Genomic DNA, 21,480 nt, shown 5'->3' on the forward strand with positions numbered 1-21,480 from the left:
GAACCGGTTGGTAAATTATTTCAAACCCACCACTGCACAATACCCACTGTAAAGGAGAGCCAGTTGGTGTAGTGGTTAAAGCACCACAGGCTAGAAACTAGAAGACTGTGAGTTTTAGTTCTGCCTGAAGCACACAGCCAGCTAGGTAACCTTGGGCCAGTCACTCTCTCTCAATCCTGGGAAGCAGGCAATGGCAAGCCACTTTTTCTAAGAAGACAGCCGGGATTAATCCAGGCAGTTGCCTGGAGTCAGCAATAACTTGAAGGGACAGAAAAGCAAAGCAAAGCAAATCCCACTGAAGTGATGAATCAGTATTGGGGCTGCTCCAAGGAATCCTAGAAGGGTACGGTTCTCTTCTCAGTGCAGCAGTACTGTAATCCAAATTAAATCATCTCCAGCAAAGGCTATCCAATTTCCTTGACGACATCTGGTGGGGTAGAACTCAGCATCTCCGTAAATAACTGATTTCAGTAACAGGATTTTTGGAATGGATACCATGGTTTGCACAAAGTTCTGTACCTACCTCTTCATTCCAATGAGTTTAGAGCAGTGTTTCTCAACCTTGGCCACTTGAAGATGTCTGGACTTCAACTCCCAGAATTCCCCAGCCAGCGAATGCTGGCTGGGGAATTCTGGGAGTTGAAGTCCAGACATCTTCAAGTGGCCAAGGTTGAGAAACACTGGTTTAGAGGGTGTCCCTTGCTTTAAAATATGAATGTTAAAAAAAAAATTACAAATAGTGATTGATATTTGCTTGATGTGTTAATTAACAGATGCATATGTTTCATTTCTCAACATTGCTTTAATTTAGCCGTATTGCTAAATTAGAGAATTTTGCAGTAATAATGGAAACTTTGTAAATACGTTATTATATGTTTTATTCGGGGAAAAAAAGCCTACTTAAAATAGGTTTCTTATTTTTTCATACAGTATCATTTATTTAACTGTCAAATTTGTTTTCAATGAGCTAAGTTACTTTGGCAACTGTTTGTATATTTGATGGCTCCTTACACATGACAAAACCTATTGGCTTCAGGACTGGTGATTCATGGCTTTAAAGTACAGAAGTTAATTCATTGAGTTCAGCAGCTGTCACATTGTGGGAAGATACCCACAGCTAATTAATCTGATGGAATGGCTAGATGTTTGTTCAGCAGCACTGGTTTCTTGACAATCGCTACTGATTTAAACTTCTGTTGCTGCCCATTTCTTTGGTGCCGCATATGGTAATGCTTGCAATAGGCGACTCTGTTTAAAATCCAAGGACCGTGCCTTTTCACATCAGAATAACATTTAGAACTTGTAATCTAATTCGCAATATTTTTATTATCGGCTTTAATAATGAGGGGAAGCGAATGGGCGGTCACAAGCTGTGATGACTTGCTTAATGACCATGGCTGATTTGCCACAACTGGGATTGCCAGAACCACTGTAACTAAGCAGGGTAGTAATTCACTAAATGTCTTCTTTTCTCAATGACTGTATTATTAAGAGCAGAGGTGGCGCAGTGGTTAGGGTGCAGTACTGCAGGCCACTTCAGCTGACTGTTATCTGCAGTTCAGCGGTTCTAATTTCACCGGCTCAAGGTTGACTCAGCCTTTCATCCTTCCGAGGTGGGTGAAATGAGGACCCAGACTGTGGGGGCGATATGCTAACTCTGTAAACCGCTTAGAGAGGGCTGAAAGCCCTATGAAGCGGTATATAAGTCTAACTGCTATTGCTATTGCTATTGATCCCAATTAGTGACATTAAGCAAGGACTATCTGTACTATCCTAGAAGATTTAAATTTCAGAATTATATTAATGAGATTAACAAAATGTCTGAAAAATAATAATATAATCTAAGAAACGCAAAGAAATCTTTAGGAAAAAGAAATCAAATCTTTCTTTAGGAAAAAGAAATCAAATCAAGTACATAAGTATGCAGACCCAATTGATTCTATATTGATTGGACTTGGGCAAATCAGAATGCTGTTTAATTTGGCTGGCAATAAAAATAATGAGACAGATGGAAACTAATTCTACTGTGAGTCAAATTCAGGGAATTGATTATATTTAGTTTTGAGAAGACAAGTTTTATAAAGAATACAATGGCACCCTTCAAGTGGTTTAATTTTGTCACACAGAAAAATGTCATAATCTGTTCTCTGTCATTCCAGTTTGTAGGACACTGAATAATGTTTTTAAGTTATATTAAAATATATTCCAGATAAAAATTAAACAACCACAATGACAACAACGACAACAAACCCAAGTAAGATGATAGGTTCTTCTTTTTGAGAAAGGACCCGTACTTGTTACAGATCTTTAAACTAAATCCTGGCATAAAACTAGGTATTAGATTCCATGCTCATGTATTATATTGTCTTCATTTTTCTTCTTAAATTAATTCATAATCTTATATTACTGTGATCTGCTTCTTTTTTAATAATAGAGTTTGATTTTCTTTAGCTCCTATGAGGTTAATTTATCTCCCAAGGAATCGAAGGAGGGCTAAACATTATAGCAATGCTATAAGATAAAGATCTTAAGAATTAATTTAAAAAGAAAAAAGAAGACAATATAATACATGAGCATGGAATCTAATTTTTATGTTACTTGGCAGGTGATGACACTGTCAAAATTATTTCATTTTTTTCATTTTGATTTTTTAATTGCCAGAAAAGCAGCTCAGGCTGTGAAGGACTATTCTTTCCTTCATACTGGATTAAAGAAATAAGTGCCATATTAGTACCTTGTAAAGGCTGGTGGCTCCCCCAAACTGGATAGAAACAGGATAAGTATGAAGACCTAGAGGGCATCTAGGATAGGATTGGGATCTCCAGTGGTTTGCAGGATCACTGCAGCATAACAGTTCAGTTCAGTTTATTGTATTTATATGCCGCCCTTTTCCCCCGAAGGGGGACTCAGGGCGGCTCACAACTCGAACCGGGGAAGGGGGATACAGACAAAAATTTAAAAAAACAAACATAACAATATATAATTTAAAACTCACAACAGTCATACCATTCGAGACGAGGGCAACAGCTCTTTAGCCCCAGGCCTGTCGGAACAGCCAGGTTTTGAGGGCTTTGCGGAAGGCCTGGAGGGTGGTGAGGGTTCGAATCTCCACAGGGAGTTCGTTCCAGAGGGTCAGAGCAGCCACAGAGAAGGCTCTCCTCCGGGTAATTGCCAGTCAACACTGGCTGGCGGATGGAATTCGGAGGAGGCCTAATCTGTGGGATCTAATCGGTCTAGTGGAGGTAATTGGCAGCAGGCGGTCTCTCAAGTACAAGCCCAAGAAAAAACACACTAGCTTAACACGTTTTGATAGGCACCACATAAATAACTATATGCCTTTTGAATCAGAGGTGGGTTTCAAATCCCAGTCTACTGGTTCGCATGTGCTTGCGTGCATGACACTTCTGCGCATGCGCAGGAGCACCCGGGCGGGTGGGCGGAGCCTCCTGCCACCACCACTACTGATTCGCCCAATCCGGGTCAAACTGGGAGCAACCCACCTCTGGTTTGAATGTCTCTTTTCATCCTTAATAAAGATCCCTTCTTCTGGAAAAACATTAATTTCTAAAGGGTAAAACTTGTATCTACCGGTATGTTTCCTGAAGAAAAATGACTATTGTTTTTAAGCAGAGGTTTTCATCATGTACTCTTCATTGAATTTTCAGCTTACAATGACAAGATAGTTGCATTTCTGCGGCAACCCAATATCTTTGAAATTCTCCAAGAGCGACAGCCAGATCTCACAAGAAATCATTCACTCAGGTGAGCAGAGTAATGCCATTTTTTTTCTTACCTGAGATCTTTTGATTTTAAGGCATAAGCAAAATATAACAAGTTCACATTCTCCTTAAAAAAAATCAGTGCAGTGTAGAGAAAAAATCCGAAAACCTATAAGATTTTCTTTACTTAAAGAAGTGCCACAGCTCTTGGACTAGGTAAAACATCCAAAATGGTACATCTGAAGGTAGTTACTTTTACAGATGAAAACTACTGCTATTTAGTAGACACAGAAACCGGAATGACTAATATGATTTTGCAGAATATATCTTTGTGCCTCAGTTCATACCCTTTTAGGAAACTAATAGGATTCTCTTTGTTGGTAGGAAGAGGAGAATCCATTTATATATTTTTAATGATTCATTTTTAGAACAACAATGCCTTTCTCTAGAGCTTGTGCTACTCCTTGGAATTCATTTATTCAGGGAATATTTAGCATTACCACGAATTACTTATTTTCATTGGCAAGATACTTGAAGCAGTTTGAGTGGAAAAATTATGCCAAGAGAAAATAACAGTATTTAGAAACTATTAATGAGCACGGTGGCACAATGGTTAGAATGCAGTACTGCAAGCTACTTCTGCTGACTGTCAGGAGCAGTTCAATTCTCACCAGCTCAAGGTTGACTCACCCTTCCGAGGTGGGTAAAATGAGGACTCAGATTGTTGGGGAAAATTTGCTGACTCTGTAAACTGCTTAGAGAGTTGTAAAGCACTGTAAAGCGATATATAAGTCTAAGTGCTATTGCTATTAATGAGGGCCACTGGTGTTAATAGAGGGGAGCTTGCTGAAGAATTCTTCTTTGGGAGGGAGGTGCATGATGTAATGAATAAAATGTGCCTAAAACAATTTAGAGGCCTGTTTGATATGTCCCATGAGTTTTATGTACTGCTTTGACATACATTAGTGCTTGATGCAAACAGGGAGAAGATCCAGTTTATTCGGACTGAAGGAACACCAGGTCTAGTGCGGTTATCCAGTGATGCAGATCTTGTTATGTTATTAAGGTAATGGATGCTTACTGCAGACTGAGTATCTGTCATACATTTACTTTAGCAAATTTGTACACTTTGATAATTGTCATAGGTTCATTTGATCCAATCTTAGTTTTTTCCTTTCATGCATAATTATGGGATTTTGTGATGTGTTTTTTTTAAGAGCATTTCTATATTTGTATGGTTCTCATTATACGTCAGAGGGCTCAGTTAGAATGCACCCCCAAACCCCTAAGAAGTTAGTATCATTTCTGTAGTCCATGCATTTTTCACCGAATGACACTTTACCAGAGCCTCTCCCCCACCCGCCCACTGGGGTATTACATCTCTGGTCTACATGTTTTCTGCCCTGCAGCTCTTCTATATGTGTTTTAACTTGTAGCGTATTGTTATCATATGTAATTTGTGCTTTTTAAAAAAGGAGAGGAGTGATGTGTAGATGCTGCTTTGAGCAACAGGGATCTTTTCTGCCTTGCATTTTAATTGGAGCCAAGCTGGAGCATATCCGAGCACACTTGCTCATTCATAACTCTCAGGGTCTTAGACTTAGTCTGCCATGAAAACACACCCACTGTGTAATGTTGCCTCTGATATATTGCGGGGGTGCCCTTACAGAACTTTCATGCCACAACACAGTGTGTTGCTTGTATTCAAACTCTTGCATAATACTGTTCTTTAGGTTCCCCCCCCCCCCCATGTTCATTTCAAAGAAGACATTTTGCTTTGTTTTGAAAGTTATTTTTTTATAGCAATTCTGGGATTATTCATCTGTCAGGAAACACATTCCTCAATGGACCTGTCATTTTTATGGCTCTGAAGGATGATCATGTCAGAAGCATTAATTGTACTGTTTTAACATGCTATCTTGAAGGCTTATGAATAATATATTATCAAGATAATCCAGGACTGGTTTGATAGATAACTCGAATGTGTTTTGCATCTTTAAAAAAAAAAACTACGATCAACATGTTTAAAAAAATATCAATTCTTTTTGGATCTGTGCAGTGTTCCTTTATTTCCATGCCTATTTGCAGATGGAGAAAATATATTATACCCTACTTTATTAACTTCAGGCTAAATTGTAAAACAATTTGTCTCATGGAAAGAAGGCAATGCCTCTCAGAATCTTTTGTTTACGTTCTGTCATAATAGCCCTTTGTTTTTATTAACATTAAACAAAGTGACAATCTGGGAACCTGTGAGATGTCCATTCACAACACATTTCCACTGGATAAAGAAAGCAGCTTGGTGGTTTTCACCATTTCCTTTCTTTTCTGCAGCCTTATGCTCTCCCATCTGCTCCAAAGTGTTTTGAAATTGCTACTGTAAGATTATAGCTCCAGTTCAGTGCACTCTTGGGGAAAAGTGGACAAAATAGTTTTCTCCCAACGGATGCCTCAGCTGGATCAAAGACTTTCCCTGAATGAGAATGGCCTTCCATTCAAAGCAGGGCAATTTAGCATCCAAGCAACAAAGTCTGAATGCCATGTTTCACATTAGAAATGCAGCTGAAGTAAAGCATTTGGAAAATCTTGCAAGATAGAAACAGTTCCATTGGAATGTTCAGATACATTGCAAAACATTTGCAGTAAGCAATCAAAGGAGCAGTGCTTTACTTAGCAAAAGAGGGGGGGGGACTTGTGCTACATGCTAAATAAGAGAGAGTCTTGCTTTTCAGGACTGGATTATTTTTCCCCACCTTCACCTCCCCTTAAAAGACATATGGAAGACACTTACTGAGCTGAAAGCTACATGCATTTAGCACAGAAGAGGAAAGATACATAAAACATTGCTTGTGGGTTCCATATTTTAAAAAATGTCATAATGTAATTTTATTTACTTCCTAATGAGTGCGTATACTGCTCATTTTAACAGCTGCAAGTGACTTATCAGTGTATAAACGTAACATAAAAAATCCTACAAACCTTTAAAATGATAAAACATTAAAACAAAACCTTGAAATAAATTATTAAAAAGCCTAGGAAAAAAAGGTATATTTAAAGAAGTCTCCTTTACCTTTAACTAAAAAATAATGAGGAGGCCTACCACATTGCAATTTATTCTACAATTCTGTGCAAAAAGCAGAATTAGCTGTTGCCATTACATATTTCTGGTGGGACATAACCAAAGTATTCTTTGTGTGTGTGGTCTGAGCAGCAAAGCATGAATGCTTTAGGTCAGTCATTCATATTACACGTAGCTATATAGACAGTGGCAACCTGATAGCACTTTAGAACAAATAAAGATATTATAAAGATATTTCCAGTGGGTGGCGAGCCGAGGTGGCACAGTGGTTAGGGTGCAGTACTGCAGGCCACTTCAGCTGACTGTTATCTGCAGTTCAGCGGTTCAAATCTCACCGGCTCAAGGTTGACTCAGCCTTCCATCCTTCCAAGGTGGGTGAAATGAGGACCCAGACTGTGGGGGCAATTTGCTGATTCAATTTGCTAAAAATCTGTAAACCGCTTAGAGAGGGCTGAAAGCCCTATGAAGCGGTATATAAGTCTAATAAACAAACAAACAAACAAACAAACAAACAAACACTTGGAACAGGGAAGTTACGCTTAAACTTTTCTTTTTTCACTTGTAGCTTTTGACATTTTCAGATGCAAATGTGCAGTCTTTCAAAGAAATCAACATGGTGTTTGTTTGGTGTATACAGGAATGTATAATATTTCTACAAAATGTCACATGTGGCATAGTGAAATCAATTTGCATACCTGCTTTATTTCTGCTTACTTTCTGCCTAGTTTATTTGAAGAGGAAATTATGTCATATGTACCACCACATGCCTTACTTCATCCCAGTTATTGTCAGTCACCACGTGGGTCCCCCGTGTCCTCCCCTCAGAACTCTCCAGGTGAGCTCTATCGCAACTGCTTTTGGTGTTTTAAGATGGTGGACCAGGTAAAGTTTCTTCTTGCCTGGTTTCATGGCCTTCCTTACGAAATGCAGGAGATGAATGTTTTGACCTTAAGATTAAATGAATTCTTTGCTGTTTACTTCAGACTTTTACGTAACGTTTCTCAGAAAGATGATTTCGAAGAATGAAGAACATATTCTATATTGTGGAAGTAGCAGTTTTCTGCCACTAATATTTTAAAAAAAATTAAGGGAGAACTTAACATTAATTATTTTTAGATCTCTTTTGTACAAAGAGGAAGAATTTAAACAATGACTGGGTACCGTCTTCCATTGGTGATATCTTGGGATAAGAACAGTCCAAAAGAAAACATTGAGGCATAAATTGATTAAATTATTAGGCTTTGTAAAATGGATTTTGACATTCCGTCTGATGCATACGTATGTACATATACATGTCTTCCCTTAAGGATGATTTCTTAGGCATCTTTTCCTAAGAATGCTGTATTAGCAAATCTTTATACAATAAGAAAGCATTAAAATATGGACTAGAATTCATTCATTTTTAAATATTTTGTGCCTATGCTTTTTCTGGAAATATCAATAATACTAATTTTAATAAACAGTTTTTGGTCTAACACAATTTCTTGAATAAAGTTATATATTAACCTGATAAGGATCATTTTTATTAAAAATTTGATAATTTATATTGGACGTTTTTGCAGCTAAATACAGTTTATTTTATTTTTCTGGGTGGAAAAAACCTTCAGCACCTTCTGTTAATTACATATGATTTGTTACATAATTGAAATAATTTGTGTATTTTAATATGAATGATTAATTAATCTCTTGATTCACTTCATAAAGGAAAGAAGTTCATCATCAGAGCTCTTTTCCCATTCAAACAGTTTGATGCTGCAATTTAGATTACACAAATAAAATTACTTGATTATTTATAAAATACTAAGTTATCAGCATGCAAAAGCATGTGCATGCAGTATGTATAATGAGAGAAAGAGAGACGTACATAATATGGGTAATCTATTTTAATAACAGCTCCATTCTTTTGTTATTGTTACGATGGAAATAATTGCTTTAATTGCCCAGGAAATTCTTGACAGTGCTAGCTGATTTGTCGTAAGAATTTGTCATGTGCTGAAAAGATAATTTAGGAGCATCTCATCTAATGTAAATGAATCTTCCCAAGTCAGTTCTCAAACTAAGAATTTAAATAGGTCCTGAATAACGCCAATAAAAGTAAACAATTAAAAAAAAAGATAGTTGCAGTCTTTCTACAAAGCAGCATATATTTGTTATAAATGCATTTCTCAAACGTATTTCAGTTTTACAGAGGTGGAGTTCATGAGAAAAAGGTGTTACCTCTCTTTCTCTACTGGTTTGAAGGAGATGAGAGAGCTGAGTACCTTTGGAATAAAAAGAAAGGGGTTAAAGAGAAAGGCTTAGTCAAGCAGGATTCCTTATTTTTATTTTATTTATTTATTTAGTTTGTCAAACATGTACGAGATAACACGCATAAGTATAAACATGGATATGAACACAGGAAATGGGTAAAAATAATAGAGGTCAATAGGACGGGGGGAGGGGGAGGCTGGTGTGCTTATGCAAGCCCTTTACAGACCTCTCAAGGTCCACGGTAGACAATTTAAGGTTAAATGTGTGGGAGTTTGAGGATATAACAACAAAATCAAGGTAGTGCATTGCAGGCATTGACCACTCCGTTGCTGAAGTCATATTTTCTGCAATCGAGTTTGGAGAGGTTTATTTTGTGGGGAAAGCCATGTACTTGGGGAAATTAGCAAATTAAAAGGAGAAAAAAATATATCAAGATTTCAGTTTAGGGTTTGGGAAATCATTAATAAAATGTAAAGTGTAAAGAATGAAAGGAGAAATCTGTTTTCTCTTTTCCTTTCTGGATAAAGAAAAGGGAAAAAAAATAGGTTTCTTTAGCACAATAATCAATAATAGACAGAATTTATCTGTTAACATAACCAAAAGGCTTTATTTTAAGTGACTGAATTGGGCAACGTCAGCAGGATCTGATCATCTTGTATTATGGATATTCTGATATTGTGTACAAGATAGTCCAGCCCCTTGCTCAGTGCACTCTGTTAAGCCATTATCTCCGTCGAAGAAAGAAAGAAAAAAAGAAAGTTAGTTCGGCATAATTTTTTGCGACAAATTCCTCCACAAACAAATAATGTCCCCAAATTCCTTCACATTCAACATCTGAAGGTGATATTTTCTTCAACATAGGACAAATGTAGGAATTTTGTGACTCTGTGTGTTTATGTATACAATTGGGTATCCTTTGTTTCTTTATTCATTTATGAATCACATTTATTAATTACAGCAGTATACAAAAATACAACTATTACAACATATAAAAATGAGGAACAATCAGATGTTTAAAATATATGAACCACACATAGAGAGTAAAAATATCAATCACAATGAAGCTATCTAAAAATGTCTCCAGTTTCCTGGGGAAACCCCCCCCCCCGACCTGGTGACATACTTCAGTTCTTAGGGACTTTCAAAATGATACTTTTGGAGCTAATCTGACTTTGTGTGTGTGTGTGTGTCTGTATGTGTGTGTGAATGATATCAAGTACAAAAGAAAGTCTTTGGGCAATTTCAACTCCAATCAAGTGATACATTCTAAAACGAATCAATAGCTGTTTCTATGATGGATTCATTACTTGATCAACATGGTCAACTCCAGAGGTGGGTTCCTACCAGTTCGCACCTATTCGGTAGAACCGGTTCGTCAAATCTACCGAACCGGTTAGAAGAGGTTCCACCAGTGGACCTGGAAAGCAGGCCACACCTACAGAAGAGGTTCCAAATTTTTTTGAAAGCCACCACTGGTCAACTCCTAATACTGCTGCAGTTCCGAATTCTTCTCTTCTATGTAGCTTTTGCTATGGGGAAAAATGAGAAAAAAGCATAAGTTAAATCCTTCAGGATATGCATTGTAGAATTCCGTAGCTGACTGGTTAATGACCCTCCTTCTGGCAGGAACAAAGATTGGTAATGAAACTATATTTGCCTACTTCCCTGATTGTCAAAATGACATCACTGAAGTAGATATCATACTGCTAACTCTGTCATTGTTACCAAGATGCAGCAATTAACAGCACAAATGAGGAGGTGCGGAAAGGATGTGTGCACACTTTTGATAGTTATGCAGCTTGTTTGGAAATGTCAGTCTTGGGTCACCTAAATGTTGTTTATTCCCTACTACTGCCAAAAGGAATCTGGAAGCAACCCGTTTTTCGGTCAACTGGTGTTTCTTGCCAGCTAACCAGACCTATCTGCTCACCTTTTAGTGCATAAGGCTACCAGCTTCACTATAAGAATAAGCTGTGTGCTGCCAACAGTATCTTGGTTCTTCTGGCTTATCCAGAGTATTGAGGTTATGTAAATGTTGAGCCCAGTTAGAGGTACAGCTTAGGGAGTATGGTAGAAAACCAGGTAATTCTGGACATACCATCCTTTGAAACACAATTATAACTGCGCAATAATCACGGGATGTAAATGACTAGAAATGCAGTCTCTCACAGGACTTACAATCATTGCAGGTGTACTATCATGTGCCATTAAGTAAGATAAGCAAAATATGTCACATGGAATACCTTATTATATATATCATGTGTCAACAGAGCTGCAGTGGCACAGTGGTTAGAATGCAGTACTGCAGGCTGCTTCTGTTGACTGCTGCCTGCCTGCAATTGTGCAGTTTGAACCTCACCAGGCTCAAGGTTGACTCAGCCTTCCATCCTTCCGAGGTTGGTAAAAATGAGGATCCAGATTGTTGGGGCCAATAATGCTGACTCTGTAAACCGCTTAGAGAGGGCTGTAAAAGCACTGTGAAGAGGCATATAAGTTTAAATGCTAATGCTATTGCTATCGATTCAACTACAGCAGTGTCAAACTCAAGGCCTGCGGGCCAGATCTGGCTCATGGGGTACTTGGATCTGGCTTGTGGGGCTGGCCTGGAAATAGCAAAGGACTGGCCTGTGGTGCCTCTGCTAGAAAAAATAGGGTGCAGAGGGCCCACGTGTGCCCACCCTCCCCATTTTCAGCCTGGGTAGTCTCCTGCAGCACTCTGCCAATGAAAACGGGGCACAGGGAGGCTGCGTGCAGTCCTCCCGCACCCCATTTTGCCTGGTAGAGTGCTGCAGGAGGCCATCCAGGCTGATAACGGGGTGTGGGAAGCCACCTGCACCCTGTTTTGGCCAGCAGAGTGTTGTAGGAACTGTCCGTCCCATCTCCTGTTCATCCTGTCTCCCCGTTCAGCTCGCGGAGGACAGCTACAATGCTGATCCAGCCCTCAAAGAAATCCAGTTTGACACCCTTGAACTACAGGAATGACACCTATCTGCTTGGGGTTGTCCCTATATGTTTAAGCAAGCTTCTACAACCTAGGGACAGATACACCTAGAATGGTGTTCTCCACCTGATTCCTCCAGGTATATTGGCACTGAAACTACCCAAATTCCTTAGCCAGCCATGGAGAATTGTTATTAGTTACAGTCCCAATCTATTTAGAAAAGTCTTTTAAAGGTCTTTAGGGATGTTTATACCCTTATGGGATGCTTAGACAATACCCATTGTATCTGGGGAAATATAATTGCCCATTTGTTTTTATATTTACTATATGCTACCCGTAGAATTGTCTGTTGTGGGGCTTCATGGCCCACAACATGAATAAACGTGACGATACCTCCCGCCTACCAGACATCTGGAAACCTAGTCAACAAACGAACCACACCCACCACCCAGGCCATTACAACACAAAACAACAACGTACACACAGCCAGCACCCATCAGCACCAATCTACTAGTCATGATACAACCACACAACCAATCAATCCACTTACTGAAACAAAGCCAGCATTCTACCCACCCCCCCACCAAGATTTATAGAAAGACGACAGCTCCGACCACGCTTTAAGCCGAAAACACCACCTGAAGATGGCGAGTGAGACCTCGCTGAAACGTTGCCAAGACAATCTCAATCTTACATGGGAAAAGACCCAAATACAACAAGACCAGCATATATATTGCAAATTTGAATGTGTTGCCTGTAATTTTACATCTTACTTTAGCATTTAATGAATATAGATAACAACTTTCTTTTCTTGAGAAGACCACAATTTTTAAAGTATCATTGCTTGTAGGGTGCAAATTTTCTCATAACTATCTATGCAGTACATTTTGTTTCTATAGTTTACAACCCTTTTCAGCCTTGAATATAAGATCCTGCTAATTAGGTCAACAGGCCTAATTCTATTTCACACTTCCCAAGCAGATGCTTTAAAGAATATGGACCATAGCAACTCTTCACTATTGCTCCATAGTAGCAGCTGGTGTTTGCATGCTGCGTGGGACTTTAGCATTAGCATCCTGTCCTCAGGACTTGTAGACCTTGTTAATTCAAGACTCTACAAATCAATCCTTTTTGGATAGATGGCCATCAACAGATATAGCATCATTAGATATAAGTTTCACAGTACAAAGAACTTACTTTTATCACTTGAGAATTCAATTTTAGCAGTAGCAAATGATCTCAAGTCATTGGCATATATGTGTGTGTGTGTGTGTGTGTGTGTGCGTGCGCGCACCAATGTACATCGTTGGCTTAAAGGGGACTGCTTTGGCTATTTTGAGAACTGTTCACAATTCTCATTAGATTTTAATAAATGAACGGTGTCAAAAATAAAATTAGCCACATAACTAGTTATTCCTAACTAATTTAGGACTACCATTCTCAGTATTGATGCCTTTGAACTTGGCTTTAACCATACCACCAATCCAGAGGTGGTGTTGAGCAAGTTCTGACCAGTTCTCAAGAACCTGTAGTGAAAATTTTGAGTAGTTCGGAGAACCGGTGAATACCACCTCTGACGGGCTCCGCCCCTGTCTATTCTCTGCCTCCTGAATCCCAGCTGATCAGGAGGGAATGGGGATTTTGCAGTAACCTTCCCGTGGAGTGGGGTGGGAATGGAGATTTTACAGCATCCTTCCCCTGCCACGCCCACCAAGCCACGCCCACAGAACCAGTAGTAAAAAAAAATTAATCCCACCACTGCACCAATCTGAAAATTGTATCGGATTTCTGTCCTTTAGCCAGTTTCCAATCCAGGAAGTCACCACTCTTCTTCTCCCATGACTGCTAATCAAGAGCCCTTGGTAGAATAAATTAGAAATGATACCAAGGTTAAAGAAATATATATATCTTGAGAAAAGTGGTGTCTCTTCAAAACCACTTTAAGTTCTCTGAAGAACTATTGTCTAAATTTTTACCGTACTATCGACAGACAATTGGGAGTTAAGGTTCAACCTACACGGAGGGCGTCAGACTGGGAAAAGCTGTTTTAGGAAGCGTGCATAAATGCGTAGCCTGATATCTGCTTCTGCCTCTTGTTAATATTCCTGCTTCTCCACTCCTCTGCACTCAACATTATTACAAGTCTGAAATCACGAATGCTCTTTCCCTTACAGCTATCCTATGCTCTTTTGGCAGTTGATGTATCTTTTCTTTTTATCAGATTAGGATTATTTAATACCAATAGAGTTACAGAGTTACTCTTTAAAGGCAGTACTGAAAAGTCAGATTTCACGTTATAACATCTTTTTATCCCTTCCTAGTGTGACTTGTGAAAAATAATTGTACGGCTGTTCTCTCTTTCTCTATGTGGTGGTGAAGGAGAAATAATGGGAAAACAAGGGTGGATTATAATTGGATGACAGCATTGTCAGAATATTCTTCCCCATAAATGTCTGTGGATGAAGCATTATCAATCTGATTTTGAAGTGTTTCCCTGTTATGACCTTATAATACAACATAATAAATGTTTCTGCCCAAAATTTGACTTTTCTATTTTGGGTTATAAACAAAGGAGTTTGTTAGCTGTGATATTTCACTTTGGCTGTAGAACTATCTCAACTTACGAGGTGTGGGAAACATGCTTCAAAATCTTAGAAAGTCAAGAGGCAAAGGAATTTATACAAAGAAGCTGAAATGAAGACATTGAGGAGACTATTTGAAAGTAAAATATATTTGATTTATTCAGATCAGCTTGTTCATCATGTCAGTCATTCCTATGCTTTAAATCAGTGGTTCCCAAACTTGGCAACTTTAAGACTTGTGGACTTCAACTCCCAGAATTCTCCAGCCAGCTCTGCTAAGTCCACAAGTCTTAAAGTTTGGGAACCACTGCTTTAAATCTTTAAGCTGACAAAAGGCTGAAATAGGACGTGGGTTTACTAAAGTTTTCTCTAAAAATATATGTTGTGGATTTATTTACCTGCTTTGCTTACAAGTTTCAGTTACTGCAAATGTGGTTGTATACATGATAAATGTAGGGGATTTTTTTTTGCACTGACATCTCATTTGATGAACGCAAGATTTGAAAGTTAGCTTTCAAAGCTAAACGTGAGTTTTGTTATGTACCACTTATATCAAAAGCGAACAGCAGTTTTCTGAGAGGAGAAACAATGAAGTCGTTACTCTTTCATTGGAGTTAACTATTTTGATAGTGGACTAGAAATAAATCCAGGTTTGAATTTTTAAAGAAGCAGCCATGCTGTTTTTCGAGCAATGAATTCAAAAGTATGTTCCTGTGGATTTCAAGTTAAGAAGTATGCCATTGAAGCATAATCATTTTATAGCAATTTTTTGCATGTAGAGGGTACGAATCCTATTCCTACTTGTCTGGTAAACTGGGGCTTTCTTCTCAACAAACCACTTTCAGGTTGCACAGCAAGAGTGTGAAAGATTCTGATGCTCATACGCTTTTTCTCTTTCATTCAGAGACCTGTGTGCTTTTACCTTAAACAGAGATTTTGCTTGTTAATAACAGCGGTTGAATTCAAGATATGTGACTTTCATTTTTCCAGATGATGGTTAAGGGAGAAGTTATTTTCATCTGTTTTTCAGCTAAATTAAATTTTATGGCATGATGGATCTAGGCAAAACAAAAACAGTCCCTTCATGTTATTTGTCATTCTGGTTCTTTTAGTAGCTTATAAATATTTAAAATCACCCACACACTGGAATTGCAATGAGTTGAATTAAGTTTTGTGGGGTTTGTTTTCTAGAACTAATGGATAGTAAATGTACAATATTTAAAAGTTATGTGTAATCATGTTATACCCCCACCCCCCAATAAAACACGTTTTTAAAAATAAGTCACTATGTAGCTTACCTCTATGCCATGATTTATCTTTTGTCCTCAGTGTGATATCATAGTGCAGCTTTATATCATTATGTAACATTTGTTTATGTTTTTGGTGATGTTTTAATAAAATCTTGTTTTCTGACTGTGGTGCAGGTACCCAACGTGCTAATGCCCGTGCCCCTGCTCCTTATAAAAGAGACTTTGAAGCTAAGCTGAGGAATTTCTACAGGAAGTTGGAGACTAAAGGATATGGACAAGGCCCAGGGAAATTGAAGTACGTAGATGCTAGATAATTTGTTTTGCTATTTAAAAGTAAAAGAGCTTATACAGCACCTGTTGGAAAGATTTTAAGGCAGCTGGCATTTCCCTAAACTTGCATGGCAGGTTTAAGTTGTTCCTGACAAGTGCTGCCTATCACAATTTGCTTTTGAGTCCAGATCCCCATGCATCCTTAGTGGCTAACATAAGTATAAGTGGTACATATTGCCATCTAGAATTAAAGGATTCCTATATATGTATGTATGAATGTATATATGTATGTATGTAGGTAGGTAGGTGGGTAGATAGATAGATAGATGGATGATAGATAGATAGATAGACAGACAGACAGACAGACAGATAGATAGATAGATAGATGATAGATAGATGATAGATGATAGATAGATAGATAGACAGACAGACAGACAGACAGAACATTTGGAGGGAAGAACATAAATGAAACCAGTATACTATAATCAGTGGTGGGTTTCAAAAATTGTTCGAACCTATTCTGTGGGTGTGGCCTCCTTTGTGGGAGTGGCTTGCTGCCCATGTGACCAGATAAGAAGATGCCGACGACACTTGTCAGAACCACCTTAAATTACCTCACACACAGCACTGGCATGCATAAGAATATGATGTAAACTTGTTTTTTAAAAGGCATCTTTGGTTTGCGTTAAAACAACTTCAACACACGCAATGTTCTGATTGCACCACAAACACAGTAGTCATCCTTACCTTTCACAGAGGCACTGAGTTTTATAAATATGAGCATGATAGTGTAGAAGAATCATATCCAAGGACCAGTGGTGGGTTTCAAAAAATTTGGAACCTCTTCTGTAGGTGTGGCCTGCTTTCCGGGTCCATTGGTGGAACCTCTTCTAACCGGTTCGGTAGATTTGACGAACCGGTTCTACTGAATAGGTGCGAATTGATAGGAACCCACCTCTGACTATAATGGTTAGCATTTGGGACAGAATGTAGGAAAGCTATATGTGCTTCATGTTTGGGATTAATTTAGCTATTAACTCCCAGGCATACTGCTGGACTTTTGATATATCTTCTTTAAAACAAAGATCCACTATGGAAAACTGAACTTGGATAGATAAATTGCAGTAACAAAGGATTGCTTCACTTTTCTACCACTGTTTTATAATCAAAATAATGTTTCATTCTAAGCTGCCCCCCATTAACTCATATTTGCTCTTCTCCTCACAAGTATGTGCTTTAGCTAAATGGCTAAAGTGAAAAAGTGAGACAAATGTATAAAAACTTGGAGCAATTTATATTCTCACTTCTGAGTTTAATCCACATTATATAAACATGTTGACTATAGATTGTCCAACTATGTATAAATATGTCAGAATGGAATTTCTAAGAAACATGAATAATATTATAATTGCATTAATGTGTAAATCAGATGATTATTTTTGCTCAAGAAATGACACCAAGTACCCAGTCCTCTTTATTGCATCCCTCTTTAATATTGGAATTTAATTTTGCCTTGTCCATTCGTTAATATTTTATTGATGCACTAGAATATGCATATTAAGGATATTTCAAGACATTGAAATTTAATGAATCTTTGTCTGTAGTCTAGTAGTTCTGCCTCTATCTTGTTGATGCATATACGGTAGCTGAAGGGAGGGTCATTATAAACTGAATATAAATATATAACCAAGCAGGAAAGATAAATATCATTATGAATTTATGTAATTTGATTTGTTTCATTGTAAAGATTAATTATCAGAAGAGACCACTTGCTGGAAGATGCCTTCAATCAAATTATGGGTTATTCAAGAAAGGATCTACAGAGGAATAAACTGTATGTCACATTTGTTGGAGAGGAAGGGTGAGTAGAAGGAAGTGACTACCAACATAAAGTATACTTAATACATGTTTTGTTTTGCAGCTGTGTGCAGATATTTTAGTGCGCTCTTTGTGGTCTAGAGCAGAAATGGGGAAGAATTACTACCAGGAAATGCCTTTTATAAGCCTAGAACCTACAGCTGTTCAGATAGTGCTGATTTTCTGACATCTGAGTTCTTTAGAAAGCATCGCATTGGCACATATTGAGCAGCTACTAAATCTGCTCTGATAAGATTTTAGTCCTGCATGTTGCACTGCCAACTCTCTCTGCAATTTATAAAAAAATAAAATAAGATGATGGCTTTGAAGAACTGGACTGGATTTACTAGCTATTTTAGACATATGGTTGATGAAGATTGATATTAACTCCTTAGATAATTTGGGTAAAATTGAAGTTGTTCACCATACAGTCTCACATAATTGCAAACATGTAATGGAGGGATTAAAGTCTGTCCATCACACACCTGTATTTATTGGCATTTCTAATTTTCATGCATTTATGTTTACAAATCATGAAACTTCTAAATTATATTGGCAGCACCTCTTCGCAGGTTTTGCCTCTTTTCTTACCACCCTCTCATTATGCAGTGTAAATGTTTTAAGTGAAGGCCTGTTCATGCTTCATCATCCTTCTATACTTAGAAGTGTCAACCTTCCATGCTTAGAGGCAATAGCTTTGCTTTTATGATTTTGTCTGGATGATGTTTTATGACTCCAGTCCATAGATGTGATGTTTTGACAACGCTTTTATTTTGTGAGTTGCTTGGAGTCTTACAAAGTGGGAGCATCAAGATAAGGATAAATAAAACCAGTTTGTACGTTACTTTGTTATGTTGCCACCAACTTGTTTTAAACAGATTCTGCTAGTTCTGTCCAAAATCTTGTTCTTTATAGGAAATAAGAATCATGCCATTTTGATATTATTTAATAAAAAGCTTTTACAACTAAATGTCCTTTTAGAATGTACCAATTAGTCTAGGTGTTTATATAGAAAAGAAACACTTAAAAGAAAGTGTTCTTGGAAACACAAAGTAGAAGCTACTGTGACTCATGCCTCCAGTGTTTTATGGACAAGAAAGACAAGATGAATCCCAAGATAATTTAAAATATGAAAATGTTAGGAAACATCCAGAAATGGCAACACTAAGAGTAAATCGGCTAAACTCTGAAATAGCATATTAACAATTGCCATGAATGTGATGACTGTAGGAGGGGGAATCATATGAATGAAACTGGGAACATGTCTCCCAACTAATACATTTTATTAAAAATCCTAAACTCAGATGCACGGAGTTGCTAATCTGATATATAGGATGTAGGACAAGTTGGTCTAATTCCACCCTTCCACTCCCATCTCATCCTAAATTTGTTACCTGGGAAAAGTGCTATCATTCTTATTTTGATTTCAGTAAATGTACTCAAGCAATTACAGAATATTCTTAAGGAAACAGGGCAACAAAGCCATTAGCATTTATATAAATTAACTGATGTATACATTTTTCTCCCTGTCTCTATATTTACTATTTTTTCAGAAGAGGTGTTAATGATAAAGCATCTACACATAAAACAGCTCAATTTGTTTAAAATATTAGTCAAACAAATCACAGAGGTTAAAAGGTTACCACCACATTTCATTTTTTGTTTGTTTTGATGAACTGTTTGGATATTCAAACAGTGATCACTAATTTCTTCATGACCAAATTTTTTCGAAACAATGTGGATTCAAAGCATGCAGAACATCTCTTTGCTGGAGTGAGGTTATTTTTAGGTGACATGTGTATGTTTTAATAACTAAATTGTGTATTCAAGAAGTAATTTGTGAGGTGTGGTATTAGCGTGCTTGAATAGTAAACATATGCCCTTGCCGCTGTTGTTGCAAATGTTGTTTGTAATCATTCCCAATGCAAAGCCTTTGGATATACAAGAAACTTGGGTGTCAGAATCTTTTGTAACCCATAAACAATTCAACAGGCAACTAATTAAACAGTTGTACGAAAGTTGCTGGATGCTAGAATTAAAATGTATGTGTTGAGGGACATGGTGGTGAGGAATACATGTAACCTCTAATAACTATATTAACCTCTAATAACTATAGCTTTGTCTGGATTTTTTCCCCTTGGCGCAGATGATTTCATTCATCAACCTGTGGTCCTGCTCATCTAGGATATTATTTTGGGTGGTCTTTGGGTGCTGGGACACTAGAGAGTGCAGGAATTTAACGCTGCCCTTTCAATTAGGGCTAAACCGAAAAGGAATTTTAGATGAAATAGGTTAGAAAGGTTTTACATCCTCTATACTGTTTGGTTCCTTTTGTGGGAGTCAGAGTCTGCATCACAACCAACTATTGGGCAGGATCTATTTCAGCTGCAGGCAAGCAACCCACTTCGCTAAAAAAGTGTGTCTTAACGGTCAGTCCATCTTCATAGCCCGAGAGACAGGATAATTTGTGACACCATCTCAAGTTGAAAGGTTCAAGATTCATGCCATGTCCTCCGTGTATAACCAAAAATGCTGGGCATCAGGGGAGCTTCATAATAATTGGATTTGAGGCTCAAGGTCTCGGTGTAAGTTGTCACCAATAAAGGTAATGGTCAATTTAACTCTTAAGTATGATTATGCAATGTTCAGATTTCTTCATTACTCTGTTTCATGGCAAATAACATGAGCATAGTGTGGTTCAGGAAGGGAGGTGACACTATGCTTCCGTGCAGTGACACTAAAATAACTGTACAAAGCAACCCATACTTCCCCCATAAAAATATAATTGTTCTTATGTAATGTTTTTGCCCTAATATTTTTATGCTTGAGGTGGTTGATTACAAGATATATATCCTTAAACAAAGCAAAATGTAAAACAGGCTAAATTGCAACAAACCTTCTGAAAACATTGTCAAGAAATTCTTGTAAGAATAGGATTTCCCTCTTCCCTTAAATATTTTTACAGAATGTATAGCTGCGATCTAGAAAATATGCAGCTATTTCCACATAAATAGTTTAAAAGAAATTGAGTCAAAATCAGATAAAAACATAGAAAATCTCAATTACAAACAAAACACATAAATCATTAACTGGGTTTAAGCATGTCTATCATCCAACATAAATAAATAATAAAATAAAACTTAAATTAAACAATAAATAAATTTAATAAATAAGAAAACAAGAACAAAAAAGTTAAATGATAGACTTGCTGGACCGCTGAATCTTTTTCTGCTGTCAGTTTTCTATGTTCTGTGTTTTCTATAAATAATATAAGGTAAAAAAATGATAAAGGCTTCCCTGCCAGTCATATCCAACTCTAGGGCACGTAGCTCATCTCCGATTCTTGGCCGTGGGAGCCAGCATTACCCGAAGACAATTTCCGTGGTCATGTGACCAGCATAGCTATATGCCAAAGACATATGCAATGCTATTACCTTCCCAGTGAAGTGGTACCTATTAATCTACTTGCTTTCAAACTGCTAGGTGGGAAAGAGCTGGGGCAAGTAATGGGATGCAGTCGGATCTCAAACCT

General features: G+C 37.7%; 1 protein-coding gene across 1 annotated transcript in view; it reads left to right on the forward strand.

Moving 5' to 3' along the window:
- The window catches only part of HECW2 (HECT, C2 and WW domain containing E3 ubiquitin protein ligase 2), a 185,286-nt gene that overhangs the window by 142,950 nt on the left and 20,856 nt on the right, over window positions 1–21,480 (forward strand). Inside the window, exons 17-21 of the mRNA XM_032236640.1 lie at window positions 3,666–3,762; window positions 4,702–4,785; window positions 7,524–7,633; window positions 15,996–16,116; window positions 17,839–17,952. Of these exons, the coding sequence (XP_032092531.1) occupies window positions 3,666–3,762; window positions 4,702–4,785; window positions 7,524–7,633; window positions 15,996–16,116; window positions 17,839–17,952 (526 nt within the window). The remainder of the gene's footprint in view (window positions 1–3,665; window positions 3,763–4,701; window positions 4,786–7,523; window positions 7,634–15,995; window positions 16,117–17,838; window positions 17,953–21,480) is intronic.

The sequence above is a fragment of the Thamnophis elegans genome, chromosome 1, assembly GCF_009769535.1.
Source record: "Thamnophis elegans isolate rThaEle1 chromosome 1, rThaEle1.pri, whole genome shotgun sequence".
NCBI lineage: Eukaryota > Metazoa > Chordata > Lepidosauria > Squamata > Colubridae > Thamnophis > Thamnophis elegans.